The 27,678-nt window shown below is 49.0% G+C and overlaps 1 protein-coding gene across 3 annotated transcripts; it reads right to left on the bottom strand.

Moving 5' to 3' along the window:
• Positions 1-27,678, bottom strand: B4GALT7 (xylosylprotein beta 1,4-galactosyltransferase, polypeptide 7). 3 transcript variants are annotated; one of them, XM_015563338.1, is made up of 6 exons: positions 27,522-27,678; positions 23,389-23,751; positions 19,506-19,731; positions 18,393-18,476; positions 18,033-18,137; positions 1-167 (listed from the first exon to the last, which is right to left on the bottom strand). In XM_015563338.1, exons 1-6 carry the CDS (start codon positions 27,569-27,571, stop codon positions 87-89), a joined length of 909 nt encoding a protein of 302 aa, XP_015418824.1. In that variant the 5' UTR covers positions 27,572-27,678; the 3' UTR covers positions 1-86. The 3 variants fall into 3 exon arrangements, with proteins under 3 accessions (XP_015418824.1, XP_015418823.1, XP_006762913.1); XM_015563337.1 differs by lacking the exon at positions 1-167 and adding an exon at positions 10,551-11,173; XM_006762850.2 differs by lacking the exon at positions 1-167 and adding an exon at positions 12,988-17,535.

Raw genomic sequence — 27,678 nt, forward strand, 5'->3', positions numbered from 1 at the left:
CTGAAAAAATGCGTCCCAGTGCTTGGCTGGTAGAAGTCCCTGGATAAAGGTGAGTGTCCCAGCCCCATGCTCTGGCCCGAGAGGCGTCACTGGTCCAGGGTGGAGCAGGTGAAAGGCCTGGGTTCTGGTCTAGCCCGTATGGCCACAAGTCTGACATCGGTTTCGTTCTGTGGGAGGGAGAGGCATGTTAGATGACCTCTAGGGGACCTGCCAGCTCCGGGTCACCTGACAGGAGAGAAAGGGAGCTGTGATGTTGTGATTTAGAATAAGAAACATATGTGAGAACCGGTTTGGCTCAGTGGATAGAGCATCGGCCTGCGGACTGAAAGGTCCCAGGTTCGATTCCGGTCAAGGGCATGTACCTTGGTTGCGGGCACATCCCCAGTGAGGGGCTTGTAGGAGGCGGCTGATTGATGTTTCTAACTCTCTATCCCTCTCCCTTCCTCTCTGTAAAAAATCAATAAAATATATTTTTAAAAAAATAGAATAAGAAACATATATTTGATCTTCCTCCTAGTTCCTGGCACAGAGCTCCCCAAACCCTTGGAATTTCCTAAAGGATAAAAGTGATCACTGTTTCTTTTGTTCTGTTAATGAAGTGACTTTCGAGCCCCACCTAAGGATGGGGGCTGGTTGCCTGGAGAACCAGCCTTGTGATTAGAGGGGTGTAACTTTCAGTCCCCACCTAACCTCTGGGAAGGAGGGGGGCTGAAGGCTGGATTGTGCCAGTGAAATAGCCTCCCTGACCCCGTCTTGCTCAAGCCTGTGTTCTTGCATATAGACATGCTAACCATTATAGAGGAATTCTGCTTGCAGCTTGAGGTTTATTTTTTCTTTAAGAGCAGCCCCTGTGCCCAGTTGGTGTGGCTCAGTGGTTGAGCATCAACCTATGAACCAGGAAATCCTGGTTCAATTCCAGGCCAGGGCACATGCCCGGGTTTCAGGCCAGTAAGGGTTGCGGGCTCCACCCCTAATGTTGGGCGTGTAGGAGGCAGCTAATCCATGCCTCTCTCTCATCATTGATGTTTCTGTCTCTCCCTCTCCCTTCCTCTCTGAAATCAATAAAAATATATTAAAAAACAAAACAAAACACAAAAACAGCCCCCTTGCCAGAAGGTGCCTCACCCGAGGCATTTTTTAAATATGTAAAAAAATAATTATTATTTATCAAAGATTTGCAGAAGCCTCAAGACTGGATTTAGATCAGCAGGGGTTAACAGACTGGAAACACAGAGATTTCAGATTTCACGCTCTTTCTTAGGGCCCTGCTGGTGCCCAGATGTCTGTGGTCCTCAATGACCTCTTGCCCTTCCCATTTTTTCTTCATTTGACATAAAAGTGTGAAGTCTGGACTCTCTTAAGATGGATTTAAGGAACCTCTAAGACCCCCATCTTCTCAGTTAGGTGTCTTCTCCTTACTCTAACCTCTGATGTTTTGAATATTGGCCTTTTTGAAATGTTAGGCACATAAACTTTCAGACCAGTAGTAAGATTGTTATTGGTGTAAGTGGAGTTCTTGTGGTGCCTCGAAGAAAAGAATTTCCTGAGGTCCCCGTGGGACAATGAGGTGTGTGGGAAAGCTTTATTGATGATGTAACATTAATGGGTCATGTGGCTCCGTAAGGCCACATGGCTATAGAAAGGGAACAGAGAAGCGAGCACAGTTGTGGAACAAGAGAGAGAGGGAACAAGGAGAGAGGGAACTCTTTGGGGACTTTAACTCTCCAAGACTTTGAGCACTTGCCAATGATCTTTTCCCCAGGCTAGACTGACAGCCAAGCAGTCTCCCTACTGTTGGGGGCTTCAGAATAGTACCAGGTGCTAGACCCATGGGGTCAGACTGGACCGGGTTTAAAAACTTCAGTTCTTGAGTTCTGGCTAGGAAAGAGTTCAGAGTCGAGACTCAAACTGTAAGTGAGCACTTATTTGGAAAATCACAGAGGTAGTAGAAGTAATTCATAGAAGATATGGGCTTAGGAAATAAGTTATAGAGGTAAAGGAAGGGCTCTTGGAGTTTGGCAGAGAGGAAGGCATGGAAACTCACCAGGGGGAGAGCCCCCGGGTCCTCCTTGGCTGGTTCGGGAGGGCCCATAGGGGAGGGAGGTTGAATGGAAGCGGCAATCAGTCATCCAAGTAGGATTCGGAGGTAAGCCCAGGACCAGCTGCTGCTGCCTACAGCTCTCCCAGGAGAAAACTCAGGGTGACTGAAGCCAGGTTGATGGCTCCCCTTCCCCATGGAACCCTCCCGGGTTCTTGCACCAAATGTTAGGGTTGCTGAAGGAGGACCACATGAGACCAAATGTGGGAAGGGGTTATAAATTTATTAGGTCATCTGGAGACCAGATGGGCTGAGCCCCAAAATGGTGCCAGCACCTAGGGCCAGGGAGTCAGAGATTTTAAATTATTTTATTATTTATTATTTATCTGTTTGTTTTTCAACATTTTTTAAAAAATCCTCACCTGAGGGTATTTTTCCAATGATTTTTAGAGAGAGTGGAAGAGAGAGGGAAAGACAGAGAGAAACATTGATTGGTTGCCTCCTGACCTCACCCTGGGGCCTGCAACCAAGGTACATGCCCTTGACTGGAATTGAACCTGGGACCCTTGCATCTGCAGGCTGACGCTCTATCCACTGAGCCAAACCGGTTAGGGCAATAAGTATTTCCTAAATGATTCTCTGTTCATGTCCGGATCCTGGGCAAATCTGGAGGGGAAAGGTAATGGTTTTAGCAAATGGAATGTGGTCTAAGCCAGTGGTCACCAACCGGTGGTCCGTGTACCACTGGTGGCCCGTGAGGTCCAAAAGGTTGGCCATCACTGGTCTAAGCAAAAGGGAATGTCAGTTGTGAAGTGGTCTAAAGTCAGTTCCCAGGGGAAGGGGTTTCGATTCAATTATTTGATCAGACCTAACAGGCCCTCTGTCCTAAGGGTTTTAAGGGTGGAGATTGTGGAGGAGGTCCCAGGAGAAGATCTCAACAGAATATCCAGCAGCTTTCCAGGTGTGTTCTTTCAGGGTCTAGGTCTCCACTGATTGATTAGTCAGCACCAGGGAAGGAGGTCATTATTCAATGCAGCTGGACCTGAGGTCAGCCTTGGGGTCACTTTGTCAAGTTTTGCTGCTTTTCTGGGCCTGGAAGGGAAAGCTGGCCGATGCTCTATCCACTGAGCGAAACTAGCTAGGGTGGGAGTCAGAGATTTTAAAGGACTCTAGGGAGGCTTTTGGGTGGGGAATTCTCTGTTCATGTCCGGATCCTGGGCAAATCTGGAGGGGAAAGGTAATGGTTTTAGCAAATGGAATGTGGTCTAAGCCAGTGGTCACCAACCGGTGGTCCGTGTACCACTGGTGGCCCGTGAGGTCCAAAAGGTTGGCCATCACTGGTCTAAGCAAAAGGGAATGTCAGTTGTGAAGTGGTCTAAAGTCAGTTCCCAGGGGAAGGGGTTTCGATTCAATTATTTGATCAGACCTAACAGGCCCTCTGTCCTAAGGGTTTTAAGGGTGGAGATTGTGGAGGAGGTCCCAGGAGAAGATCTCAACAGAATATCCAGCAGCTTTCCAGGTGTGTTCTTTCAGGGTCTAGGTCTCCACTGATTGATTAGTCAGCACCAGGGAAGGAGGTCATTATTCAATGCAGCTGGACCTGAGGTCAGCCTTGGGGTCACTTTGTCAAGTTTTGCTGCTTTTCTGGGCCTGGAAGGGAAATACAATTAAGGCCTAGATGTTATCTCTAGGGAGGATGGTCAGAGAGTCCAAACCCCATGACCAGCCATATGCTAGGGGAGGAAAGGTCACCCTGAGGCAAGGTCCTACCCTACAGTTGTCCTTTGTTAGGCACCCAAGGCTTTCCACCCTGATGACCTTCTGTACCTGACCCATCATCCTCGCTCTGCTCATGTCTAACTTCCTGCCACACTGTCAACCTGACTTCCCATGTACATCATCTCTTCTTTGTTTGGTCCCTCCCCCCAGTGATCTTCAGGGAATGGACCTGTGGTTCCCTGAGGAGCGCGAAGCTTTAGCTTCCTGGTGAAGCTGTCCAAGAGACCATGCTAATGTCTGCTCTACCCTTTCCTCTCTTCTTCTTCTTAACAAACTAGCTAATCATGACAATAGCAGGATGAGTCATCAATGGTCAATGATTTAATCAATCTTTCCTAAGTAATAAAGCTCCCCTGGAGCAAAGCAAAGAACACAAGTAGAAAATAGACATCCCTGGGGAGCAGCCCCTTGTTCTCAGTGCTCATCCCAACGAGCCCTCAGCCGGGGAACATGCCTCCGGACAGCAAGCACTTTGGAGGTTAGTGATGCTGAGCTCACGCACTCTCTCAGAATGCCAGCGTTGTCCCCACAGTGGCTGAGCTGCATAGATGATAGTTCTATGACATTTCTTTCAGATTCTTTGTTATTCAAGAATGAAGTCAGCCGAACCGGTTTGGATCAGTGGATAGAGCATTGGCCTGCGGACTGAAGGGTCCCAGGTTCGATTCCGGTCAAGGGCATGTACCTTGGTTGCGGGCACATCCCCACTGGGGGGCGTGCAGGAGGCAGCTGATTGATATCTCTCATCGATGTTTCTAACTCTCTGTCCCTCTCCCTTCTTCTCTGTAAAAAATCAATAAAATATATTTAAAAAAAAAGAATGAAGTCAAACCAGTTTTGTCAAATCATATAAAATATTTATTCTAATTACAGTCTCCATCCTATAAAATGTTTAATAGTTTCTACTTCTGTTATAAAAAAGAGAATTGCTAGCAACAGTTCAATTGTTTTTAGCAACATATACCTCAGTAAAAGACTGCTTTCGCCCAGCCAGCATGGCTCAGTGGTTGAGCATCATCCTATGAACCAGGAGGTCATGGTTCGATTCCAGCCGGGGCATATGTCCCAGTTGCAGGCTTGATCCCCATTGTGGGGCATGCAGGAGGCAGCCAATCAATGCTTCTCTCTCATCATTGATGTTTGTATCTCTCCCTCTCCCTTCCTCTCTGAAATCAATACAAATATATTTTTAAAAAACCATAAAACAAAAACCCCACCTTATATTTATATTGTTTTGGTCAATTGTGTACTAACTCTTTTTTTTAAATATATTTTATTGATTTTTTACAGAGAAGAAGGGAGAGAGATAGTTAGAAACATCGATGAGAGAGAAACATCGATCAGCTGCCTCCTGCACACCCCCTACTGGGGATGTGCCCGCAACCCAGGTACATCCCCTTGACTGGAATCGAACCTGAGACCTTTCAGTCCACAGGCCGACGCTCTATCCACTGAGCCAAACCGGTTACAGCACTAATTCTATTTCTATCAATAATTCAATTCAGAGAAATTATTTAACACTTAGGATTTATGGTCAACAGGAAGTAAAGTAAGTTTCAATAATATACTCTTCGTTATACCTAAGTATAAGATGGCCAGTAAGAGACTTGGAAGCCTAAGAATATATTGCCTTATAATGAAGACATGGAGAACTTGGAAAGGAAACACAAATTCAAGGAGAAAAAGGAAAAAAATGTAAAACTTCCAAATGTTGAAGAAGAGCTTGTTCATGATTTAAGAAAGATTTTAACATTTATATTCCTTTGGATACATTTAAAACAGCGATTTTCAACTGGTGTGCCACAAGAATTTTTAAAACATACAATATCTGACTGTTTAGTTAGGGGCATTGACCTCTTTTCCCTTAGATTTCCAAATAAAATAATGACAACAGCCAACACAACAATAGCCATCCAGTATGAATGCCCGATCTTGAACCATAATTATATGGGTCATATAGTAGAGTTGCATCTTCTTGGTCACATCACATAATAAGGTTAGTTAGAGAGTCCTCCCAATACCCCAAGGTTGTAGGCATGATCCCAGTCAGGGCACATATAAGAATCAACCCGTGAATGCATAAATAAGTGTTCCCCTCTAAAATTCAATTTTTAAAAAAGTAAGGCCCTAACCCACTTGGCTTAGTGGATAGAGCATCGGCCCTCAGACTCAACAGTCTTGGGTTCGATTCTGGTCAAGGACACGTAATTTGGTTGCAGGCTTTATCCCCAGACCTGGTCTGAGCCCATGTGGGAGACACCCAATCAATGTGTCTTTCTCACATCAATGTTTCTCTCTCCTCCTCCTCCTTTCCACTCTCTCTCTCTAAAAAAAAAAATTTTTTTTCAATGGGAAAATATCCTTGGGTGAGGATTAACAACAACAACAACAACAAAAATTAAAAAAGGAGTATGTGGCCGAAACCGGTTTGGCTCAGTGGATAGAGCGTCGGCCTGTGGACTGAAGGGTCCCAGGTTCGATTCCGGTCAAGGGCATGTGCCTGGGTTGCGGGCATATCCCCAGTGGGAGATGTGTAGGAGGCAGCTGATCGGCGTTTCTCTGTCATCGATGTTTCTAACTCTCTATCTCTCTCCCTTCCTCTCTGTAAAAAATCAATAAAATATATTTTTTAAAAAAGGAGTATGTGTACATCTGTTTTACTTTTTATCCAATCTCGAAGATTTCCCCCTTTGCTTTCTCCTGCCTCCCTAAGCAATCACCAGTGGATTTCAGGTAACCCTCTTACACCTTTCCTTTTGATTCTGGTTATAAAATAAGTGGTAAACTGCCATTTTCCAGAGTATTTTCTCAATCTATTGAGATTTGACAATTGCCAGTTTGGTTCAAATAAACCCATAGAGACTCTCTATAAGTTCGAGTGTTTCTTATGTTGAAAGAACTCAGAAGACAGTTTGGAGCAGAGGAGGTTGAAATGCTGAGCTAACATCTTGGCATCCTCGCCTATCCCTGTGACTTGTGAAGAAGATGCACTTGGCCACATTTCTTTGCACATCTGAGCAGTGGTGCAATGTGCAAATCTCAACCATCTTCCATCCGGATCATCCCAACACTGCTGGGGGTGGGTGCTGGTGTTCTTCTTTCAGAGATGAGGAAAGAGGCTTTGGGGGTAATTAGTTTCATGAGGACATGCAGTTATTTTTTAATCTTTATTGTTGAAAGTATTACATATGTCCCCTTTTCTCTTCCATCAGCCCCATCCAGCCTACCCTCATCCCCTGCCCAGGCCCTCACCACCCCACTGTCTGTATCCATGGGTTATCCATATATGCATACAAGGTCTTTGGTGGATTACCTCCCACCCATCCACTCACCCACCCACCCTCCCCCTCCTTCCCTCTGAGATTCTGCACTCTGTTCCAGGCTTCCATGTCTCTGTACCCACTCAGTTCATCAGTTTATTTTCTTACTTAGATTCCACATATGAGTGAGATCATGTGGTACTTATCTTTCTCTGACTTATTTCACTTAGCATGATATTCTCTATGCTGTCTCAAAGGGTAAGCGATTCTTCTTTTTCACTGCTGCATAGTATTCCATGGTAGACATTTTCATGGTCTAACATAAAGGTAAGATTTCCCTCCTTTTTTATGGCCCAGTACTATTCCATTGTATAAATGTACCACTGCGTTTGTATCCACTCATCTACTGATGGACACTTGCACTGTTTCCAGATCTTAGCTATTATAAATTGTGCTGCTATGAACATAGGGGTGCATACATTCTTTCTGATTGATGGTTCCAGATTTCTTAGGATATATTCCTAGAAGTGGGATCACTGGGTCAAACGGCAGTTGCATATTTATTTTTTTGAGGAAACTCCATACTGTTTTCCATAATGGCTGCACCAGTCTGCATTCCCATCAGCGGTGCACGAGGGTTCCCTTTTCTCCACATCCTCACCAGCACTTGTCATTTGTTGATTCGTTGATGGTAGCCATTCTGACAGGTGATACCTCATTGTCGTTTTAATTTGCATCTCTCTGATGATCAGTGACTTTGAGCATTTTTTCATGTCTTTTGGCCATCTGTAGAGGACATGCCGTTACTGAAGCTGGGACTCTCCAGCTGCCCAGCTTGAGCATCTCACTACAGTGGGCTCCCTCCTGAGGCTCCAGTCTCTCTAACTCGGTCCTTTAAAGACTGCCGTGGCAGCATGAGCCAGAAAGGCAGGCTTTCCTTGGGTCATGGGAAAACACTGCTTGCAGGCACACTGTGCTGATTGTGTGTCAGAAATCAGAGAGAAGGCATAGTTATTGTTTTAAGCTGGTCTCAGTGTGTATACCACAGTTGCAAGATGCCTTCAGCAATAACCTTCAAGAAACTTTGAATAAAAGAAAACAAGGTTTGCCCTAGCTGGTTTGGTTTAGTGGATAGAGGGTTGGCCTGCGGACTGAAGGATCCCAGGTTTGATTCCTCAATCCCTAGTAGGGGGCATGCTGGAGGCAGCCAGTCAATTCTCTCTCATCATTGATGTTTCCATCTCTCTCCCTTCTCCTCAGAAATAAATAAAAATATATTTTAAAAAAGAAAAAAAGGTTTATTATTCACAGTTTCTGGAGATTCCACAGTGAAGAGGTGGAGCGGGGAAGGGAGAGAAAGAGAGAGAGAGAACGCGCGCCTGGGGTTTTGCTTTTATTGGTGTTGAGGGTGGGAGCCTGGGTTTCTTGGGTGCACTCTTTATTAGTGAATGTAAAGCATAAGAGCAATATCTAAAGGCAAGAAGACAAAGACACAAGTCAAACCAAAGATCTCTAAAACAACGGAACTTTGGGGATGGAGAGCAGCCTGGCTCTTCTAGTCGTGTGGCTGGCACCGTGTTTACTCCCGACAGCCGTCTTTGAAGTGGATGCCTGGGCAGTCAAAAGCATAAATCAGGCACTTGCATCACAAAATAGACAAACAAAACACAGGCATTTGCACTACAGCTCTGGCGGAGAGGACGGGGCCTCTGGGAGTAAGTTGGAACAGTTCACAGTGGCCTGGCTCGTTCTGCTCGGGGTAAGACGTCTGGAACAGCTGGGGACAGACTTGCTCATTGGTGTTCTGAGAACCAGTTCACACAGGGCAGAAAGCAGCGGGCCACAAACTGGTTTCATCAAATTGTTTGCATGTGTCCTCTGCACGCTGGGGTCTAAAACCTTGCCCTCAGTACCACTGGATATAGAGGCATAGTGGCTTGTTTGCCCAAGATTGGGATGAGACTTGGCTTCTGGTGTATGCCTCTAAATCTGTTCCGCTGTCACCAGGGGTGTCACTGAGTGGCTTGGGCTCCAAAAAGACTCCTGGGAGTTAGATCCAGCCACGATCCTGCCAGGAACAAGCACAGTGTCTGCAGGCGCATTGTTTTTTATGGTATTAGAGCTTCCTTTACCCATATAGAGGCAGGCTTTTCCCTATGACCAGCCACTTTGTAAGATATTTTTCTCCCTAAATTTTTATTGTGAAATTTTTAACCAGTAACGTTTTTAAAAAGCAAATAACTTGTTTGGAAGATATTCATTTCAGAGGAAGTTTTCCCACTAACAAGCCAAATGTCTGCTCCTCAATGAAAACTGGCTTAGTGCAAGGTGGGTAGCAGGAAATTTGTACTGCAGGGATGGCTATGGGAAGCAAATGACCACAAGAGGGCAGTAAAAGCCAGTGGATGATTGAGGAACTTAAAAAAATACTGATTTTTAGAGAGAAAGAGGAAGGGAGAGAGGGAGACACTTAATGCATTTACTGGTTCTTTTTTCTTTTTTGTTGACTTCAGAGAGGGAGAGGGAGAGAGAGACAGAAACATCAATGAGAGAGAATCATCAATCAGCTGCTTCCAGCATGCCTCCCTATAGGGATCCAGTCCACAATCTGGGCATGTGCCCTGACCAGGAATTGAACTGTGACCTCCTGGCTCATAGGTTCACAATATCATGGCACCTCTATAGCAAGAAGTCTCCTGGTCTGTATTTGGTTGGAGGAGGGAGAATGGGGGAAGAACAGGTATTACCAGGAAATATGAGCCCACCCACCCCACCCCATCTTCCTCCCCTTTCCAGGAGGCCAGAGAGGCCTGGGCTGGGTTAGGGGATGGCCAGGATCTTTTGTTTTCAGATCTGAGCTCCTTCTCAAGAGCTGCCAGACTGTGCCAGAAGGTGTGGAATGAAAACATTTGGTGTATTTCAAGAGAAACTGCTGTGGTCCTTCAGGGGATTGAAAAAGGCAAGTGGCCCCACCTCTTGTGCCTGGTTTTCTGGGACGGACGGAAAAAGACCAAGTGGACTCTGCACTCACGATACTGCAGTCCTCTGGGTGGGTGTGGCTCCTGAAGGACTGGTGAAGCTGGCATAATGTGTAGAACTGTTTTCTTCTGAAGTTCATGCTGGCTAGTACAGATCTCCAGCAGGAGGGCTGCTGGCATCACCACAGAGCTGCACTGTGCTCTGAGAGCTGGAGCTCTATCCTGCATGGAGGGCGGGGGAGTCTTCCTGCCTCCCTGCTTCCCTCCCTCCCTTCTCCTCTCCCTTTTTTCTCTTCTTCCTGGGAAATTTCACATGTAGGTAAAAATAGAAGGAAGAGAACAATGAGCCCCTTGTATCTACCAGCCAGCTACAATGAGTATCTCCTGACCACTCTTATTTAATCTCTAGCCACCCCCCTCAACTCCCACCACTGGATTATTTTAGAGCAAATCTTAGACATTATAAGATTTTATCCATAAATATTTTAGGCTGTATCAAAATGAGAAGCAGCATGCCTTTATTTGAGATCAGAGAATAGCTATTTGGGAAGGAGAAAATTTTTGAAGCCCAAACACAAGGCCATTATCACACCTTGCCATCTCCTAATCCTCAATCCTTACTCATATTTTCCTGATTTTATCAGGAATCTGTTCTAGCTGATTGGTTTGAATCAGGATCCACCTGAAGTCCACACACTGCATTTGGTAGATGTGTCTTTAGATCGCTTTTAATCTACAGGCACCTTCTTGGGACTTTGTAAGCCTGGGAGAACCTTAGATGATACAGAAAGGGGGTAGGGCTCCCTGCCTCCCAGGGTAATATTAGAGTGCTGGTACTGTTTTCATTTAATTTGGAAAAAGAAGGGAGATTTCCATTTCTTGCATCCTGAGCATAGATAATCTCATTGGATTATCACAACAAACCCATAAGGTAAGTTATGCCTAATTTACAGATGAGGAACAAGGGAGGCTTTCCAAGTAAGTAGGAGTGACTATTTAATCAGAAAGTTTCACCTTGTTTCTCTTCAGCATTTCTGTTTGCCCTGGGACAAGAAACAGGGGCAGCTGCTACCACTGAGAGCACAGAGCCCTCTTGCTAGTTGATTCCATCTGGAGAACTTCTGAGAATGAAAAGGAGGGCTAGTTACGAAGACAGCAGGCATAAATTGCACGTGTACTCACCTGCATGAAACTCCCAGTTGCTCCACATCCTTACCAACACAGCATGTTGTTGGCTTTTAACTTGTGCATTTTCATTACTCATAACTACCACAGATATCTATGGTCTTCTTTTTGTTCCCATTAGAATTTTTTTATTAAAATACTTTATATGTCATAAATGTGACACATATATATGTACCTATAAGGTATGAAAAATAATAGAATGATTCCTTATATGTCAAACATCAGCTTAAGAAATAGAAAACTAAGAAAATCTTTAAGGCCCCCTGTCGGCCTCTCCCCAAATGCATCCTGTCCTTCCTCACCCCCATGGTAACCCTGCCCTGAAATTTTTTTTAAATTTAATTTTATTGTTTAAAGACCCTGAATCTTTTTTAAGACCCTGAATTTTTTTAAATAAATATTTTTTATTTATTTCAGAGAGGAAGAGACAGAAACATCAATGATGATAGAGAATCATCGATCAGCTGCCTCCTGCACACCCCACACTGGGAACTGAGCCTGCAACCTGGGAATCGTGATCTCCTGGTTCATACCACTGAGCCACTCCGACTGGGCTATTGCTTCTAATGCTCCACAGGGGATTCTAGTGAGTGGCCAGGGTTAGAACCACTGGATGGTGAACCTGTAGATCCCAGATCATACTTGAATTTGTTCTCCTTAGACATAGCTCATTTTCTTAATGTATTATTTAATTTAAAACTACATTTTGCTTTTGCCCAAGTCTTGTCATCAACTTTCCTTTGCCAGCAGGAAGCAGCAGAAAGAAAGGGGCCATATAGTAGGAAACAGAACCTGGAACAGTTAAGTGTTGGAACACAGAGCCAGTTCTCTGGAGGTATCCAGTGCCACGACAGAGCCCAGAAATCAAGCATTTCTTTCTCTGTTGTTGTAGGTGAATCCCCCCTCCCTTAATATATTTTTATTGATTTCAGAGCGGAAGGGAGAGGGAGAGATAGAGACATCAATGATGAGAGAGATCACTGATTGGCTGCCTCTTGCACGCCCCCTACTTGGGGATCAAGCCCACAACCCAGGCATGTGCCCTTGACTGGAATGGAAGTGGGGACCCTTCAGTCGGCAGGCTGACACTCTATCCACTGAGCCAAACCAGCTAGGGCTTTTGTGCTTTTTTAAAATCGAAAACGCTACAACATTATAGGGAGCACAATCTGGCTAATAGGAATTAATTTTAATTCAGTGAATTCAAGGTCTGAGGCCAAGTCCCTCATGTGTAGATGTGGGAATGCCTGTGTCTTTCTGAGGCCTTCCAAGTCCTCAGCAAGCCCCAGGGCACTTTTAGGAGGGAATGGTTAAGTAATGAGGCAATGTGACTCTCTGAATCACAGTGAAGATGGCGTCACTCACTGTTTTAAAGACTGTCAATGGTAATAAAAGCTTTTACTTATTGGGTACTCCCTATGTGTCAGATACCATACACTACCAGATATGTACAGTACCTTGTTTATTCTCAGCAACCATGCAAGGTAGGCAGGTATGAAAAGTTCTACTTTAGAGATGTGGAAACTGAGGCTCAGAGAGGTTCAGTGCCTTGCCTGAGGTTGCAGTGAATTAGTGGTGGAGGTGGGATTACTACCTCCCCTGGCTGAGGCCAAAGTTCCAGTTCCACTACCCTCGCTGACCCAACCCCAGGAATTTCTCTTCTTCTAGATAAGTCTCATTGGCCCTTCAGTTTCTGCCTGCCTATTCTTGTCTTGGCTTCATTTCTATGAAAAGCAACATGATTTCATTTTATGCTGAGCCTTCTGCAGCAGCAAGTGAGAGGTGGATGTGACAATGTGCTGGGAAGTCTGTGTTTTCCCATTCTGGGCTGAGATTCTAGGCCACTGCACGGAAAGGGCAGTTCTGCAGCCTCTGGTGTTGCCAGCGCTAAGGGTGAGAGAGAACATTCCCTGGGGTGGGGCCACTGCTCCTGAACCTCTTTCTCACTCCAATTTCTAGGGAGCAGAACAGACTCGCTCCTGAGTTGTAGCCCCCAGGAACGCGAGGCCTAAAGGCCCAGTGATGAGGATGTGGGGTGGGTCCTACAGCTGTGAGGGAGGAAAAGTCACCTCAGGAAGCAGGTCAGCCCCCAAAGCACTCTGGACTTTCCATCCCCTTAAAATTCAGAATTTCCACAGCGTGTGCCCCTGGCTTCAGGTCCACAGGAAATGAGCATCTGAGTCTAGGCCTCTCCTGTCTGGCAAAGGGCTTTCAGCGAGTGCTCAGAGGGAAGGAAACTGCTGCTCTGTGCTCATTAGGAAAAGGGAAGCAGGGCCGCCCACAGCATGTGCTGCTCTTCAGGGGACTGCGTGGATTGTTCTAAAAAAGGAAATTGGTGCAAATGAGCTTAAATGAAGCAGAATTAAAGCTGGCAGGTAGTGTAGCAGCTGCTGGCAGACAGGTAAACAAGATGGAAAGGGCAAGTGAACAAAGAAGATGAAGTCAGGTGTGGGGAAGAGGTGGCCCAGGTCTTCAGGACAGGCCAGGAGAGCAAAACATCAGCCTTAGGGCAGAGAAGGCCTGGGCAACAGCAGCTGGTGCTGTGGGCTGCAACCTGTCACCTGGGAATTTCAATTCAATCAATTCCATTAAAACTGAGTGCCTATGAGGCAGCAGGCCCAGTGCTAGGTACTGAGGACATAGCAATGAACAAGATACACAGGTCCTGAGATCAGGGGGCTGAAGTTCTAGTGAGATGAAGGAACAGGGGAGAGAAAATAAATAAGATTTCAGTTAATGATGATAGCCGTGAGAGCAATAAAAAGGGATGATGTATGTGTGAGTTTGTGTGTGAACTCTTAAGAATGGGTAGTTAGGAAGGCCTCTATGAAGGAGCGGACAAGGGGACACTGGGGGTAATCATTAAGGAAAAATATCTTCTACATCCTTTCCTTGGGAAGGAAATACTCGGTGCTGCACTATCAGACAACAAATAGTTACCTTTTCCATTTACTTCTTTCTGGTCCAATATCATAGCCTGAGGAGTCCTCAACTTAACCTTACTTGTGGGTGAGGGGGCATAGCTCAGACAGATGCAGTAGCAGAGGAAATTCTCAACTGTCAGCCTGAAGGGAACAGCAAGATTCTATCATCAGCTGAGCAATTGCTATGCTGCTCATATATAACTTATCTTAAAAAATTGTTTTTCCTTTGGGAATATTTGAGATCTACAGAAAAATTATGAAGATATTACAGAAAATTCCTGTATAGTCTTTACCTGGCTTCCCCTATGGTTAATATCTTACCTAACCATAGTGCATTGGTCAAAACTAAGAAATTGACAGTGGTGTCCTGGCAGGATAGCTCAGTTGATTAGAGTGTTGTCTCAATACATTAAAGTTGTGGGTTCAGAAAGGTCTCTCCTTGCTCAAAAATTTCCCCGTGCTTGAAAACACTGAACCCAGAGAATACAGTATAGGTTGCTCAATGTGGCATACACAGATCCTCATGGTCCACCCAACCTTCCCTTTGCTGTCACCACCTCCCCACCACACACACACACACACACACACACACACACTCCTGCACTGTATTGGCAAACCAGGGACACCCAGAGCTCCTTCCAGATCCCTGAACATAACATGCTCTCTTCATCTCTCTACCTTGCACATGCTGATCCCTCCAGAACTCTTCCCATCTGACAGCAAACTGACTCTACCAGCAAGCCTACGCCTCCTGGAGACCTTTCCCAAGCACCTTGTACATTCCTCAGGTACAGTGCCACGCTCTTGGTCCGACTGATGCTCCAAGGGACCTACCCAGCAGCCAAATCCCCATCTTAATCCAGCAGAGGAAGCATGGGGCAGACACTTTGTATCTCACCCATGGCCCTAGTTTCCTCTCAGAGGTGGGAGGGACATCAAACCATGTTGGCTAGCCCTCCCCAGGAGCCCTCTCCAGCTAGAGAGAGGAGGAACAGTCTGGAGGATAAGGAACATCTGTGCATGGGACCAGCTGTGAAGGTCAGGAGTGAAGGAATCTGCCCTAAGGCCAAGTTCCACTAGGTGCCAACTCTTTTACCTTGGGCAAGCTACTTAGCTCTCTGTGCTCCACCATCCTCAGCTACAAGACCGATTAATCAATAAGACCTAGCATGTTGTACTCGGTGAATGCTCAGCAGGTGCCAGTTCATCCTGGATTCATTTCATCCACATCTGGCCAGCGAGACAGGGATGTTAGCTCCACTCCACAGAGGAGGCAATCAAGGCACTGAGGAAGCAGTAGAGCTGCCTGCTTCTTCCCCCTGCAAAACATTGCTCAGCTCTCTCCCACTCTCCTGGAGGTGGCAGCAGCAGCCATAGCGGAGTGTGGGGCCCCAGGTCGGAGTTGTGCCCCAGCCCAGGCTGAGTGAGCTGATCCTGCTTTTCTTCTGCTCATTCTACATCCTTGGTGCAGGTATAAAGGAACACCCACATTTTGTGAGGTCTTGCTATGTGCCAGATGAGTACAGAGCTGAGGGCTATGATACCACATCCATTCCCACCAGCTCCAAGAGGCTGGAGTTTTGCCTCCACATTACTTAAGTCCAGGATGATTTAGCCAGGGTTGCCCGGGAGACTGGCATACAGAAAACACACTATTCCCCTCTCCTGGACCTCAAGTTGAGTAAGTCCTGCTCACCACCCTTGCACTGTAATTGCAGCCTGGGTGCCCCTCACTGTGGGGCTGAATCACTGGGTAAGACCAATTTAGGATCACAAAGACCCTCTGTTAAACATGTGAACAGTTATATGGAGCCTGAAGCTTCACTCTGCTCATCTTTGCTCAAGTCTCTTGGCTTATGCTTAGGGTACAGTGCACAACCCACACAACTGCACACAGCAGCTCAGAGGAGTCTTTTTGGAGCAGAGCTATTGAATCCACCCTCCTGAACTGTAGGACCTCAAGCTCTTCCTCCAGCATTCCAGGTGTCCTACTTGTTAAACTAGCCTAACTGTCCCAGTCCCCTCGGACTTCTGCCGCCAATCTTTGGCAGTCAAATGCCTTAAAGAAGTGATCTACTTTGCAGGACCCGTGGCCTCGCACTCTCATTGGCCCCAGGCTTCCCTCCAAGATCACTCCCCAATTCCATAGTCCCCTCAGCTCCCCTCCCTCACCTCTCCTTGGCATTGGGTGATCGCTTGTGCTGTGGGAACACCCCAGGGATTCTCCCACTTCTCATCTTCTTCCTCTGGCATCAGAAACACGGCCCTCACTCCCTTAAGCCATGACTGAGCCACTGCCGACACATCCTGCCTGCCCTGAGTCCAGTCCTCTGGATCGGTCCACCTTAGTGAGGCAGGCGAAGTCCCCTTCCCAGAGTCAGAGCTCACTAGAGCCTGGCGGTGGTCCCACTGCCCCGAAACAACAAGGCCTAGGGGCTGTGGGCGGCAGCAGGAACCTTGTGTCTTTGGCTTCTCTCCCACCTGAGCTTCCCCTGGTCTTGCCATCCCCAGCCCTAACCCAGCTCCTTGCCAGCTTATTACAAAGAGAGATGTCATCTTTTGTCCTACCCCTTCCCTTCAGCCACAGTGACAAACTGGTGGTTCACAACACATTTTGTTTGGACTGCCATACTTTTTAAAAGTTTCAATTAGTTGCTATCATTTAATAATTAACCAATTTCACTTAAGAATCCAGACTTCTAGTTTCTTTTGAAAAATCAGAAGATCTGACAACACAGGCCCACATTCCTACACGGTGGCAACCAGCTAGAGCTGCTCTCAGTTGTCCCCTTTCTGTGGGGCTTGCTCTCTGGTTTCTGTACTTTAAGCCTCCCAATGGCCCTGGCCACTCAAATCAGCAGCCTGGCCTCTAAACCATATCTCTGCATGAGGCGGTCCTGGAGGAAGGAACAAAAGCCCTCAGGTCTCAGCATGCAAAGGGGGGCAGAGCAGGGCAAGCAGAGGCAGGGTGGAGAGTCCCGGTTGGGAGCCACATCCCAGCCTCTCTCCATCACTGTTTATTGCTAGCAGCATCCCAGGCACCCTGTGTGTCTTGTCCTGGCTCAAGCCTGCCTCTGGGGGCCAGGCTGCTGCAAACACGTAGCCTGCAGACCACTCCACATCCTACTGGAGCTGGGCCCAGGGCCTGAGGCTTTGTCCAGCGCCTGAATAGCAGTGTGGCCTGTAGGTACAAGCCTCCTTACTGTCCAGCCAACTCAGCCAAATGTGCACCAGGGGGTAGCAGCCTTGTCACAGTCCAACATGATGTTGAGAACAGTGCACGGGGCCCCACCCACAGACAGGGCTGTACGAGCATCCACACGGTACTTCACAGTGTTCAGACCTCCCTCCCGGTCCACCTTGAATTGTTCCTGGGAAGGAAAAGGGGAGAGAGCATATACTCAGGGCTTTGTGGGTGCCAGCTGTATATGGATGCCAATGACCTCATCATCAGAGGTTCTGTGACCCCACTGAAGAGAGGAGTGACGCCCACAGCCGTGAAGGCTTGCCCACAGCTGTATGCCCCAGTAAGCAGGAGAGCAGGGGTTTTCAGTTGACTAGTATGGCTCCTAGAGAAGAGCTGTTTGAGGGATGGGAACTCTTGGGTTGCAGGTCTGCCTGGGATTCTGGCACCTTCAGCTGAGTCCCCTCCACCCAGCCTGCGTGGGGGTCATCTGACCCAGGTCCCAGGTCCCATAGCAACCACCAACCAGGGAAGGGTACCCAAACAAAATGTCATCGACTGAGCTGGGCCAAAAAGGAGTGGGTAGGGCCATTTGAACCCAAGTAGAACTTGGTGAAACGCTTGGGCCTGCTGGCTCCCCCGTGCCATCGCCTATCCATGCCTGATCAGGGAACCAGTCAGCACCTGTTTTTGAGCTGCAATGCGCTTCTGGTCCCTCTTCCGCCAGGCTGGGTCATGCAGGTGGCGAAATGTCTTGTATCCAGTTGTGATTCCCGAGGGGCGGAATAGCTGAGGAGGCCAAAGGAAGTTGGGTTAGGCTGCCCCTCCTGGAGCCCTGGCCCTCGCTACTAGTCCTCTGGGGTCCCACTGCCTGCCACAGGCCACAGGCAAGGGCCTGTATTCCCATTATGCAGAAGAGGTGAGCTAAGTTGGGGGCAGGACTAGGATCAGAACCAGCTGAGGATCTCCAAGCTGAGGGTAGAGAAGGGAGCTTCAGGGTGGCCACGATGGCTGAGGTGGTGGTAGGGGACCTGGGGGTGTTACCTGGAGCCCAGCTCCTTTGATGCGCCGGTAGAATTCATCGTCCTCACGGCCCCAGCCCCAGAAGCGGTTGGACATCCCGTTGCACTAACACAGAGACAGAGAGCATCACTTGCCTCATCCGCCCAGTGTGCTCTTTGGTCTCTTACCTCTCAGAAGTACCCAGTCTCCTTTCCTCCTCCCCTGGAAGTTTTCAGGGGACACCGATGCTCACAGTTCCCACAACCTCTGCAGTATTGGGGGGACAGTCAGCACATCCCAGTCCCTGTGCCTGGAACTTGTGTGAGATGATTTGTTTCCCCAAAATATCTGACTGGCAGGAGGGCACCTCTCTGGGTGGCTGGTAAAGGGCAGAAGTATCAATTCCTGCTTGCCCCTCCCCATTTCTTCTGGGCTCAGCCCTGGCTTCTTCCTCTGTGTGGGAGAGGAACAGTTGGGCTCTATGGCAGATACCAAGTTTCGCTACCAGATTAGGGACTTCATTTACATAAAGCTGGCTTTAGTCTTGTGAGGAGCAGGAGACTCAGGTCGAAGCTACTCAGTTCTTCTCCTCTCCCTGCTCCCCACACCCCCCCACCCATCCCCTCGCCACAGTGACTAACTCAGGGATGGGCCCAGGACACAAGTCAGGCCAATCACGAGCCTGTGCGGTGTGGCTCGGGGACTCCTGTCTGGCTGTTGGAGAGGGAGCTCCCTCTTCCAGTGGACTTGGGCGTAGACAGATACAGATTGCAACCACAACCACCAACCCTCACCCTGAGTATCTGGAAAGAAATCCTGCCTAAAGAAGGCAGAAATGAGGAAAGAGAAATGGTGCCCTAGTGACACTGTCTGAGAGGCTGGGCAAGCCACACAGGAAGCAACACCCTCCTTTAAGCCCCAACCAGACTTATCCATTTTACGACCCAATGAACCCAACTTTTATGAAGCCAACTTTCACGGGCTTTCTGTGCTGCGCCTGAATCCACCCTAACTGACCTGCTTGCTCCTGCTCTTCTCTCCTGTCTCTGGCTGCTCCTGGGTTCCCTGCTGGGCCCCAGAACTGCCCTCCTCCTGTCAGTGCCCCCACCCAGTGGGAGCTCCCTGGCTCAGCAGAACAGGCTGGCTGGGCCTCACCAGCTGGTAGTGCTGCTTGGAGAGCAGCAGGATGCCGCCGACATAGGTCTTGTAGTGGTAGAGCGGGTGGAGCTCTGGGGAGGCCACATGGAAGGGCCCTGCCTCAGGGAAGCCATAGTCCAGCTCCTCGTTGAGAGGGAGCAGGTCCACGTCGTGCATGGCGATGTAGTCTGTGCTGTTGCTGCTCTCCAGGAAGCCCACATTGATGAGTGCCGCCCGGTTGAACCTGTACAGAACGGCCAAGGCTGGGCAGGGTACGGGCAGCGAGCTGGCTCTCCCCCAGACTCTGCAGGAGAGCCCGTCCTCTCCACCACCCACCCTGGGGCCTATGCTGCCCTCCCGGCCGATACTGATTTCACTGTGGAGCTATCCAGCGTCACATCTGCTCCTCCATTCATTGCCCAAATGTTTACTGAGCTCCTACTATGTGCCAGAAACTGTTGAGAGCATAGGATTTAACAGTGAGAAATCAAAGCCCTGCCCTCAAGGAGTTGATATTTGAATAACAGGAGACAAAAATAAACAAATAAATACTTAAAAAGCCAGATAGTGCTGTAGAGAAAAGTAAAGCAGGAGGTCAAAGCATGAGGCAGTTGTTCTTTAAGACAGGTGGTCAGGGTAACAGGGTGAAGGGTGAGTAGAAACCTGAAGGCTGGAGGGAATGAGCCCTATGGAAATCAGGGGGAGGGGGCTCTGAGCAGAGGAGAGAGTGCCTAGCAAGGCCGAGGCACCAATGTGGCCGGGCTGTGAGTGAGTGGGGCACAGAGGATGAGGTCATAAGGTGACGGACCCCTGATGGGCTTAGGCTTTGGCTGTGAAGAGATGGGGGGCCACTGGACAGCTCAGAGCAGAGGCGTGACACACTGTGACTTAGGGTGCAACAGAATCACTCTAGTTGGGGTGTTGAGAGGAGACTGGAGGACCGAGGTGGAAGCATACAGGTGAGTTGAGAGGCCATTACAATAATTTAGGCAAAAGATGATGGTGATTTAGCTCAGGGAGGTGGCAGTGAAGACGGTGAGAAGTGGGCAGATTCTAGATGGATTCTGCTGACGAACTGGATGTCTCATGTGAGGCAGAAAGAAAAGTGGAGAATGATTCCAAGGCTTTTTGGGCTTAGTAACTGGAAACATGGAGTTGGCATTTCCTGGTGGGGGAGGAGGCAGGGGAAGCTGGTCTGGGGCAGGTGGGATATCAGGAATTCAGCTTTGATTAAGTTAAGCTTGAGGTGCTTCAGAGACCAGCAAATGGAGAGCTGCGCAACTAGATGGATGTGCAGGTCTGGAGTTCAGGAGAGAAGTCTGGGCTGGGAATACAGCCTCTGGAGTCACCAGAGTAGAGATGGGACCTAACGCTCTGAGCTTGGATGAGATCCCCAGGGAGTGACTGTAGCCAGCAAGGAGACACTCAGGAGCACTGAGACCGAGAGACCAGGGAGCTGAGGCAGAACCTGGAAAGAAGGAGGGGAGGGCAGCCAGTGAGAAAGGAGGAGACTCAGAGAGGGCTGCCCCGGAAGTCAGACAGAGGTGTTTGAGGAAGGAAGAAGTAATCCATTTGGCAAATGCTGCCGAGAAGTCTACAGGATGAAGGATGATTAACAAGCTTCATTGGTGATGTCAGTGAAAGCTGTTTTAGCAATGAGGGGAGAAATGGGAGGAGTTTTGCTATAAAGGGGAGCAGAGAAATGAGGTGATAGTGTGGGCGATGTGCAATTTTGTATGCTGATGCAAATGACCCAGAAAGAAAGAAAAACTTGATCATGTAGGACAGAAAATGGCCCACAGCTGGAGTGATGTCCTTGAGTAGGAGACGAGAAAGGGAGCCAGTGCCAGTGGAAGAGCTGGCCCCAGGAGAGCTGGGACAAGGCATCAAAAGCAACCATGCACAGAAGCTGGTCCACAGGGCCAGGGGTTGGGGACTTGCACAAGTTTTCTTCCAGTTGGTTCTGTTTTCTCAAAAAGAAAGTAAAGTTGGGGGAAGGATGGGTGAGGAGAGGGGAAGGGAAGAAGACTAGAGGAATTTGAGGCTTTCAGGCAGGGCTGAGGAGCTTCCTGGGCTCAATGTCTCCAGTCACAGGAGCTGCCCAGGAGCAGGTGTAAACGAAACAGTCAGGTTTCACCAGGCAGAAGTTGTGCCAGGCAGAAAGGGGCAAAGGAATTGAGATATGTGCAGGGGAGTGATTTTAACAATGAGCCATGGAATCCAAGTTAGGTCAGGAGAAAGTGAGGACAAGGAGAGTGGACAGTGAAAATTGGGAGCATCGATGGGCTCTCCCTGGAGCACACTCACCTGTCTTCCCTCTCAGGTGTGCATCTTTACTTTTCTCTCCTAAACTCTAAGAATCCCATGAGACTTGCAACCAGAGGAGCAATGGCAGCGGCAGCTCATCCCTGGCTTACACCCTGAACTGTCTCCAAGGCCCCCTTCTCTCTGACTTTTCAGTGAGATAACCAACCTTGCCTTGGCTCACTTCTTTCCTATAATGTGTCTAGAGAGCCAAGCAGATCACCACCAAGGCTATCTCCTGTTGCTTCTCCTGTCCTAGACTTCAGCGAGCTAAAAACAGCCTGCCTTGGCCCACTTCTTTCACTGTAACTTTTTTTGCTGTTAATCCTCACCAGAGGATATTTTTTCCATTGATTCCTAGAGAGAGTGGAAGGGGAGAGAGAGACACACACATTGATTGGTTGCCTCCTATCTGTGCTCCGACTGGGACCAGGGATTGAACCTGCAATTGTGGTACGTGCCTCTGACCTTGAATTGAACCCAAGACCCTTTGGTCTGCAGGTTGACTCTCTAACCACTGAGAAAAACTGGCCAGGACTTTCACTGTGACTTTACTTCTCAGTGAATTTACTCAGCCAAGCGTGGCCCACTTCTTTCCTATAACGGTTCTAGAGAGCCAAAGCAGAGCACTTTGTTGGGGCGCTCTCTCTCTCTCGCTCTCTCTCTCTCTCTCTCTCTCTCTCTTTTCTATTGTTTCCTCTACCCTAAGCCCTTCCTTTGTTTCACTGTCCCCCGCTTTAATAAAGGTATTCTCAAAATAAAAAAAGAAAATTGGGGGTGGTGGGCACATGGTCCTATATACAGATTTTATAAATTAGTAATCCACACATGTAACCTATATGTTCATGTAGACTAATGTCACCCCAATAAGATAGGAAGGAAGGAAGGAAGGAAGGAAGGAAGGAAGGAAGGAAGGAAGGGAGGAAGGAAGGAAGGGAAGGAAGGAAGGAAGGAAGGAAGGAAGGAAGGAAGGAAGGAAGGAAAAGAAAGAAAATTGGGAGCATCCTGGACTACAGGGCCTGGTGGGGTCCAGGAACTGTTGGGAGTTCCCAGAGGGAGGGAATTGGAAGGAAAGGTGGGGTAGAGTGTGAGATGCTTCGATTGTGATTATGGAGAAAAGATTTTGGTAAGTGCAAAGATTTCAGGATAATGCCAGACTGTGAACAACTTTAAAGCCATTGTATTGACACTCCCTTCGCCTAATCCTTACCACCAATCCCCTGGCAAGCCCTGTATGTGCTTTCTCCATTCCTTCTACATGCTGGCCAAGTCGCCATCATCTCAGACAACTGCAGTGACCACCCACAGCTCTCCCTGCTCCTCCTCTTGTCCTGGTATAATCTACTCCATGTACAGCACTCCCATTTTAAAATGGAAATCAGATCAGGGCCTTCCCCAGCCCCAAACTTTCCCAAAAGATTTCTGTCACCCCCAGTGAGAAGGGTCCCACCTCCCTCCCTCCTGCCACTGACCCAGGTGCCCTTCACAGGTCTGAGGCCCAACAGCATTGGGCTGCCGCCAGGAAAGGGAGCAGGCCCTGAAAGGCCTGGACAAGGTGAGGCCCCTGGAGAGGGGAGCAGGGTCGGGTAGTCCCTACCTGAAATGATCCACCTGGTTGAGCACGTAGATGTGGTGTGGGATCTTCTTCCTGATCAGGAAGCGATGCATGTGGGGCACAAAGACCAGGAGCTCCTCAAAGCGTTCTCGGAAGGGCACCAGCACTGCCAGGCGGTGGGGGCCCCATGACGGATCTTCTTCCCAGTGCTCAGGGGGCGGCTCTGGGGGACAGGCCCGGGGTGGACCTGGGGTTTCCTGCCCTTGTCCCTTGGCTGCCCAGGCCATGTCACCAGAGCAGCTGAGCTGCAGCCAGAGCAGGGAGAGGAAGCCCAGTAAGAGACAGGCAACGAAGAGGTGGAAGACGGAGCATTTCCGGGGAAGGCTGCTGGGAAGAAGCCTGGACCTGGGACAAGAGCAGGGATGGTCAGAAGGGCAGGTCTGGTCTGGGATTCTGTCACAGACCCCTTCTCTGGCTTCCCCACAAGTAGGGCTGGTCTGCCTAAGCACCTGTGAATTAGTGCAGAAGCAACTTTAATGCTTTTGTTCATGCTGCTACCATGTGTCAGAATACAGCCCATGCCCCCACCTCCAGAAAGCCCTCTGACCACTCTTGGGTCGCAGAGCTGCCCATTCCTTGATGCTTTCTTCTTTTCTGTGAATGAACCCTGGCCAGACCATGAAGGCTGGGATGAGGCTCCTTGTATCTTGCACTTGCCCCTCCCCAAGACAGGGGTTCCCGACCTGAGCTGATGGCAGGAGCCTGGACTTAGAGATCTCACCCACTGCCTTCCACACCCTGCATGTTCACCACCTGCTGAAACGTTGGCTTCATCCTGCTTCTCACACCAGAAAGCTCCCCAAGATCTGGGTCTGTGCTGGCATCAATCACCAGTAAAAAACCCAATGTTATTTTCGGAAGATCAGGCCTGCCCCCAAACCAATGCAAGGCCCAAAATGACAGTGGCAGCTCACTAACAAGTCTCAAAGCTTCAGTCCAACAGGCAGCCCATGGGACAAGAGTTGAGAGATGGCGTAGGGCAAGAAAGATTGGGGCTTGGGCTAGCACCCGGGCTCATTTCAGAAACTGGGAAGACAGCTGGCATCTTAAACACTGAGGTAGTGCTGAGAGATTGGCCTTTAGGTTAGAAAGTACAAAAAAACAAGTGTAATTCACCTGATTCTTTTGCCTCTCTCTCTAGGAGTTCCTGAGGGTAGTGAAGGAGGAGCTGGGGAATCCAAGAAAAGGGAGGCTTCCTCTGCAGGGCTCCCCATGAAGTAATCAGCAAAGCAACCTGTCTATAACCTCTATGAGTCACCAAGTAGCTACCAGGCTTATAGATTCTACTTCCTAAGTGTCCCATGACCCTTCCTCACCCACTGCCTTTCTTCTGTGCTTGGGTCTCATTGGTCCTTGCCCAGCTCAGACCTCTTCAATCTCATGGATGATCCTCTTCTGTTTACAAGAAAAAGACCAAATTCCTTGGTCTGACAGTCAAACCCCTGTGACCTGGCCCCATCTCGTTGCCCCTTACCACTCATCCAATGCTATAATTTGGCCAACTCTGAGCTCCTCTGCTCACCATATTCCTTCCTGCTCCAGCCCTCACACAGCCTGATGCTTCTGCCTGAAATGCCCTTCCTATTTTATCTGTCTGAAAGCCCCTCACTGATCCTTCAGGGCCAAACTCCAATGTCATGGCCAGCACTGCCCATCTTCTCACGTATACAAACTGAGATACATGCACCTTCTATGCTTCCATGGCATCTGGTACTTCACCCCTTGGAGTACTTAGAGGTTTATAATCACCCAAGTCCCTGCTTGTCTTCCCCATAAATAATAAGGTTCCTGTCTGTGGCTGCAGCACCAGACACACAGCAGAGGGCATGCGAAGTGAGCTACAGGAAGGGTTCAAGCAGCCAGGGCATGCTTTAAGTTATGCAGTTAGAGCCACACCAAGTCCTGCCTCTCTATAGTGGCACAACTGCCAACCAGAAAGCCAGCAGTCCTGAAGCCAGGTCCCACACACAGCAGAGAGATGGCTGGGTAGGACACCCTCACAGGGGGCTTCTGACTTACCCCCCATTGTCCTGTGGTGGGGGTTTCCGATGGGGAGCAGAACCCAATCCTACAAGTGGCCTGGGAAGGCTGGAGTCTCTACTGATTCTCCCTCTGAGCTCTTTCTGGGGGTGAGGTGGAGACCGGGGAGGTGGACATGGGGAACTATCCCACCTTCAGGGGAAGAAGCAATGACCATTACCCAGGGTATGGCACGAACTGGGCACTCCATGCCCTTTCACATGCTGTTTCCTTGGTTTAACTTTCTCTTCCTTCCTACCAGCATCCCATCCCCATTGGGTACTCTCATCCAGAGCTGTTAAAAGTCTAAAGTGCAGAACAGCTTAATTCAGAGCCGAATCCCAATTCCTTGGGACAGTGGACAACACTGAGAAGTTGCCCTGATGCCACATGATGGCAAACTCCAGATCTGTAGTCCCATCGGCTCCCAGGCCCAGGCCACCCTGCTCTGAGGAGCAAACCAGATGAGGTTTTTTTCTCCTTCTTCAGTCTGTGCCCAAGACTAGGAAAGAGAAGTTTCAAACCGAGGCAGGCTGGCTCCGCAGCCAGCACTCTTCATTGCTACATTAGCCTGCATCTGTTGCATGGACCTTTGTACCCCTGTGTCAAAAGCGAGAAGAGACATCAGTAACTTTTTCTGAGAACACAGTGTTTGTCCAAAGGTTTATGAAAAGGGATCAGGAAATGAAAATTTTCCTCCACTACCTTTCCTTTCTTCTCTCACCCAAATCGTAGTGATGTAAGCTTTGAATACTCAAATCTCTGATGACAGCACCTCCAAATGGCAAGGGTAAGTGGAAGATACCTCCTCTATGCCAGGCACAGTATCAAGGATTTTACGTTTGTCTCCTTCAGTCCTCATATAGCTCTCTTCCCGGTTTCAGAGATGGGAAAGCTGAAGTCGGAAAGATTAAGTGATATGTTTCTGGTCACATGGCAATTAAAGAGGATTTCTGCCCAGGGCTAACTCGACAGTTCTGGCTTTCTTTCTATTATAGTCCTGTCTTCTTACTTCAACACCAACTCTGAAAAATCCCCAAAGATAAAGAGTTGTGCCCACTATATCCCAGAACCACTTGGCACATGGCCAAGTTAAGAGATCTAAAGAGAACGAGGTGTCATTCGCTGGGTAAAGACTCACTATGTGCCCTGACCAGTTTGGCTCAGTGGATAGAGTGACGGCCTGCAGACTGAGGGGTCCCAGGTTCAAATCCGATCAAGGGCATGTACCTTGGTTGCAGGCTCATCCCCAGTAGGGCGTGTGCAGGAAGCAGCTGATCGATGTTTCTAACTCTCTATTCCTCTCCCTCTCTGTAAAAAAATCAATAATATATATATATATTTTATTTTTTTTTAAAAAGACTCACTATGTGTTCTAGGTGAGAAGAGTTCTGGGGGCACATCTCAAGATTGAAGTGTCCTCCCAAATGTAGACAACTACAAAGCTCCACCTCCCCGATTCTGCTTCAGTGGTAAACATTAGCTAAGGCCTGGGCCAGGCCATACCTAACCCGGAGGAGGCTCCGTGCAAGTGCGGCTGCAGGCGGTGAACCAGCGCTGCGGGAGGAGGCCCACTAGCCGGGCAGCGGGCAGCCGGGCAGCGGGACAGAGCTGCTGTTCGGCGCGTTTCCTTGGGTGGCCCAGAAAGGAAGGGGAAGGGCGAAGGAGGGAGGGTCTCCGCTACATGGAGGTGATGGGGAGGTGGAAACAGAGAAATGGAACACAGACTCCTAGACCGGGGACAGAAAGACAGAGATCCATTCAGCGAGGTCAACGGAGTCACTGACCAGCACTCAGATAGGGAGCGGCCGGAGGAGAAACTCCTGAGAACACGACTTTGCAAAGAGAGAACCAGGAACTCACAAAGGGAAGTCAGCGGAGAAACAGACCCACGGGTGACAGAGCCCTGCAGAGTGACAGAGACCCACACGGAGACAGACACGCACTCCCGAGACCCAGTGACCCACGATGAAAACCACAGACCCTCAGAGCGCCCCGCAGAGACGAGTCGCGACGGCCTCCGGCTCCTAGATTCCGCCCCGCGGCCGGTAAAGATCGGCACCCGGAGGACAGGGCCCGGGGCCGCCGCCGCTCACCTGCCGTCCTCCCAGGGCAGCTGCGCCGCTTTCCTCCGGGAGGGGAACATCGTGGGGGGAGGCGGCCGCGCATGGGGCTCGAGCTCCCAGCCCGGCGGGCCGGCCTCCTGGGCCTACGCGGCACCTCCGCCTCCCGCCCCGCCCCTACCCGTCCCCC

The sequence above is a fragment of the Myotis davidii genome, unplaced genomic scaffold (genome assembly GCF_000327345.1).
Source record: "Myotis davidii unplaced genomic scaffold, ASM32734v1 scaffold438, whole genome shotgun sequence".
Taxonomy (NCBI): domain Eukaryota; kingdom Metazoa; phylum Chordata; class Mammalia; order Chiroptera; family Vespertilionidae; genus Myotis; species Myotis davidii.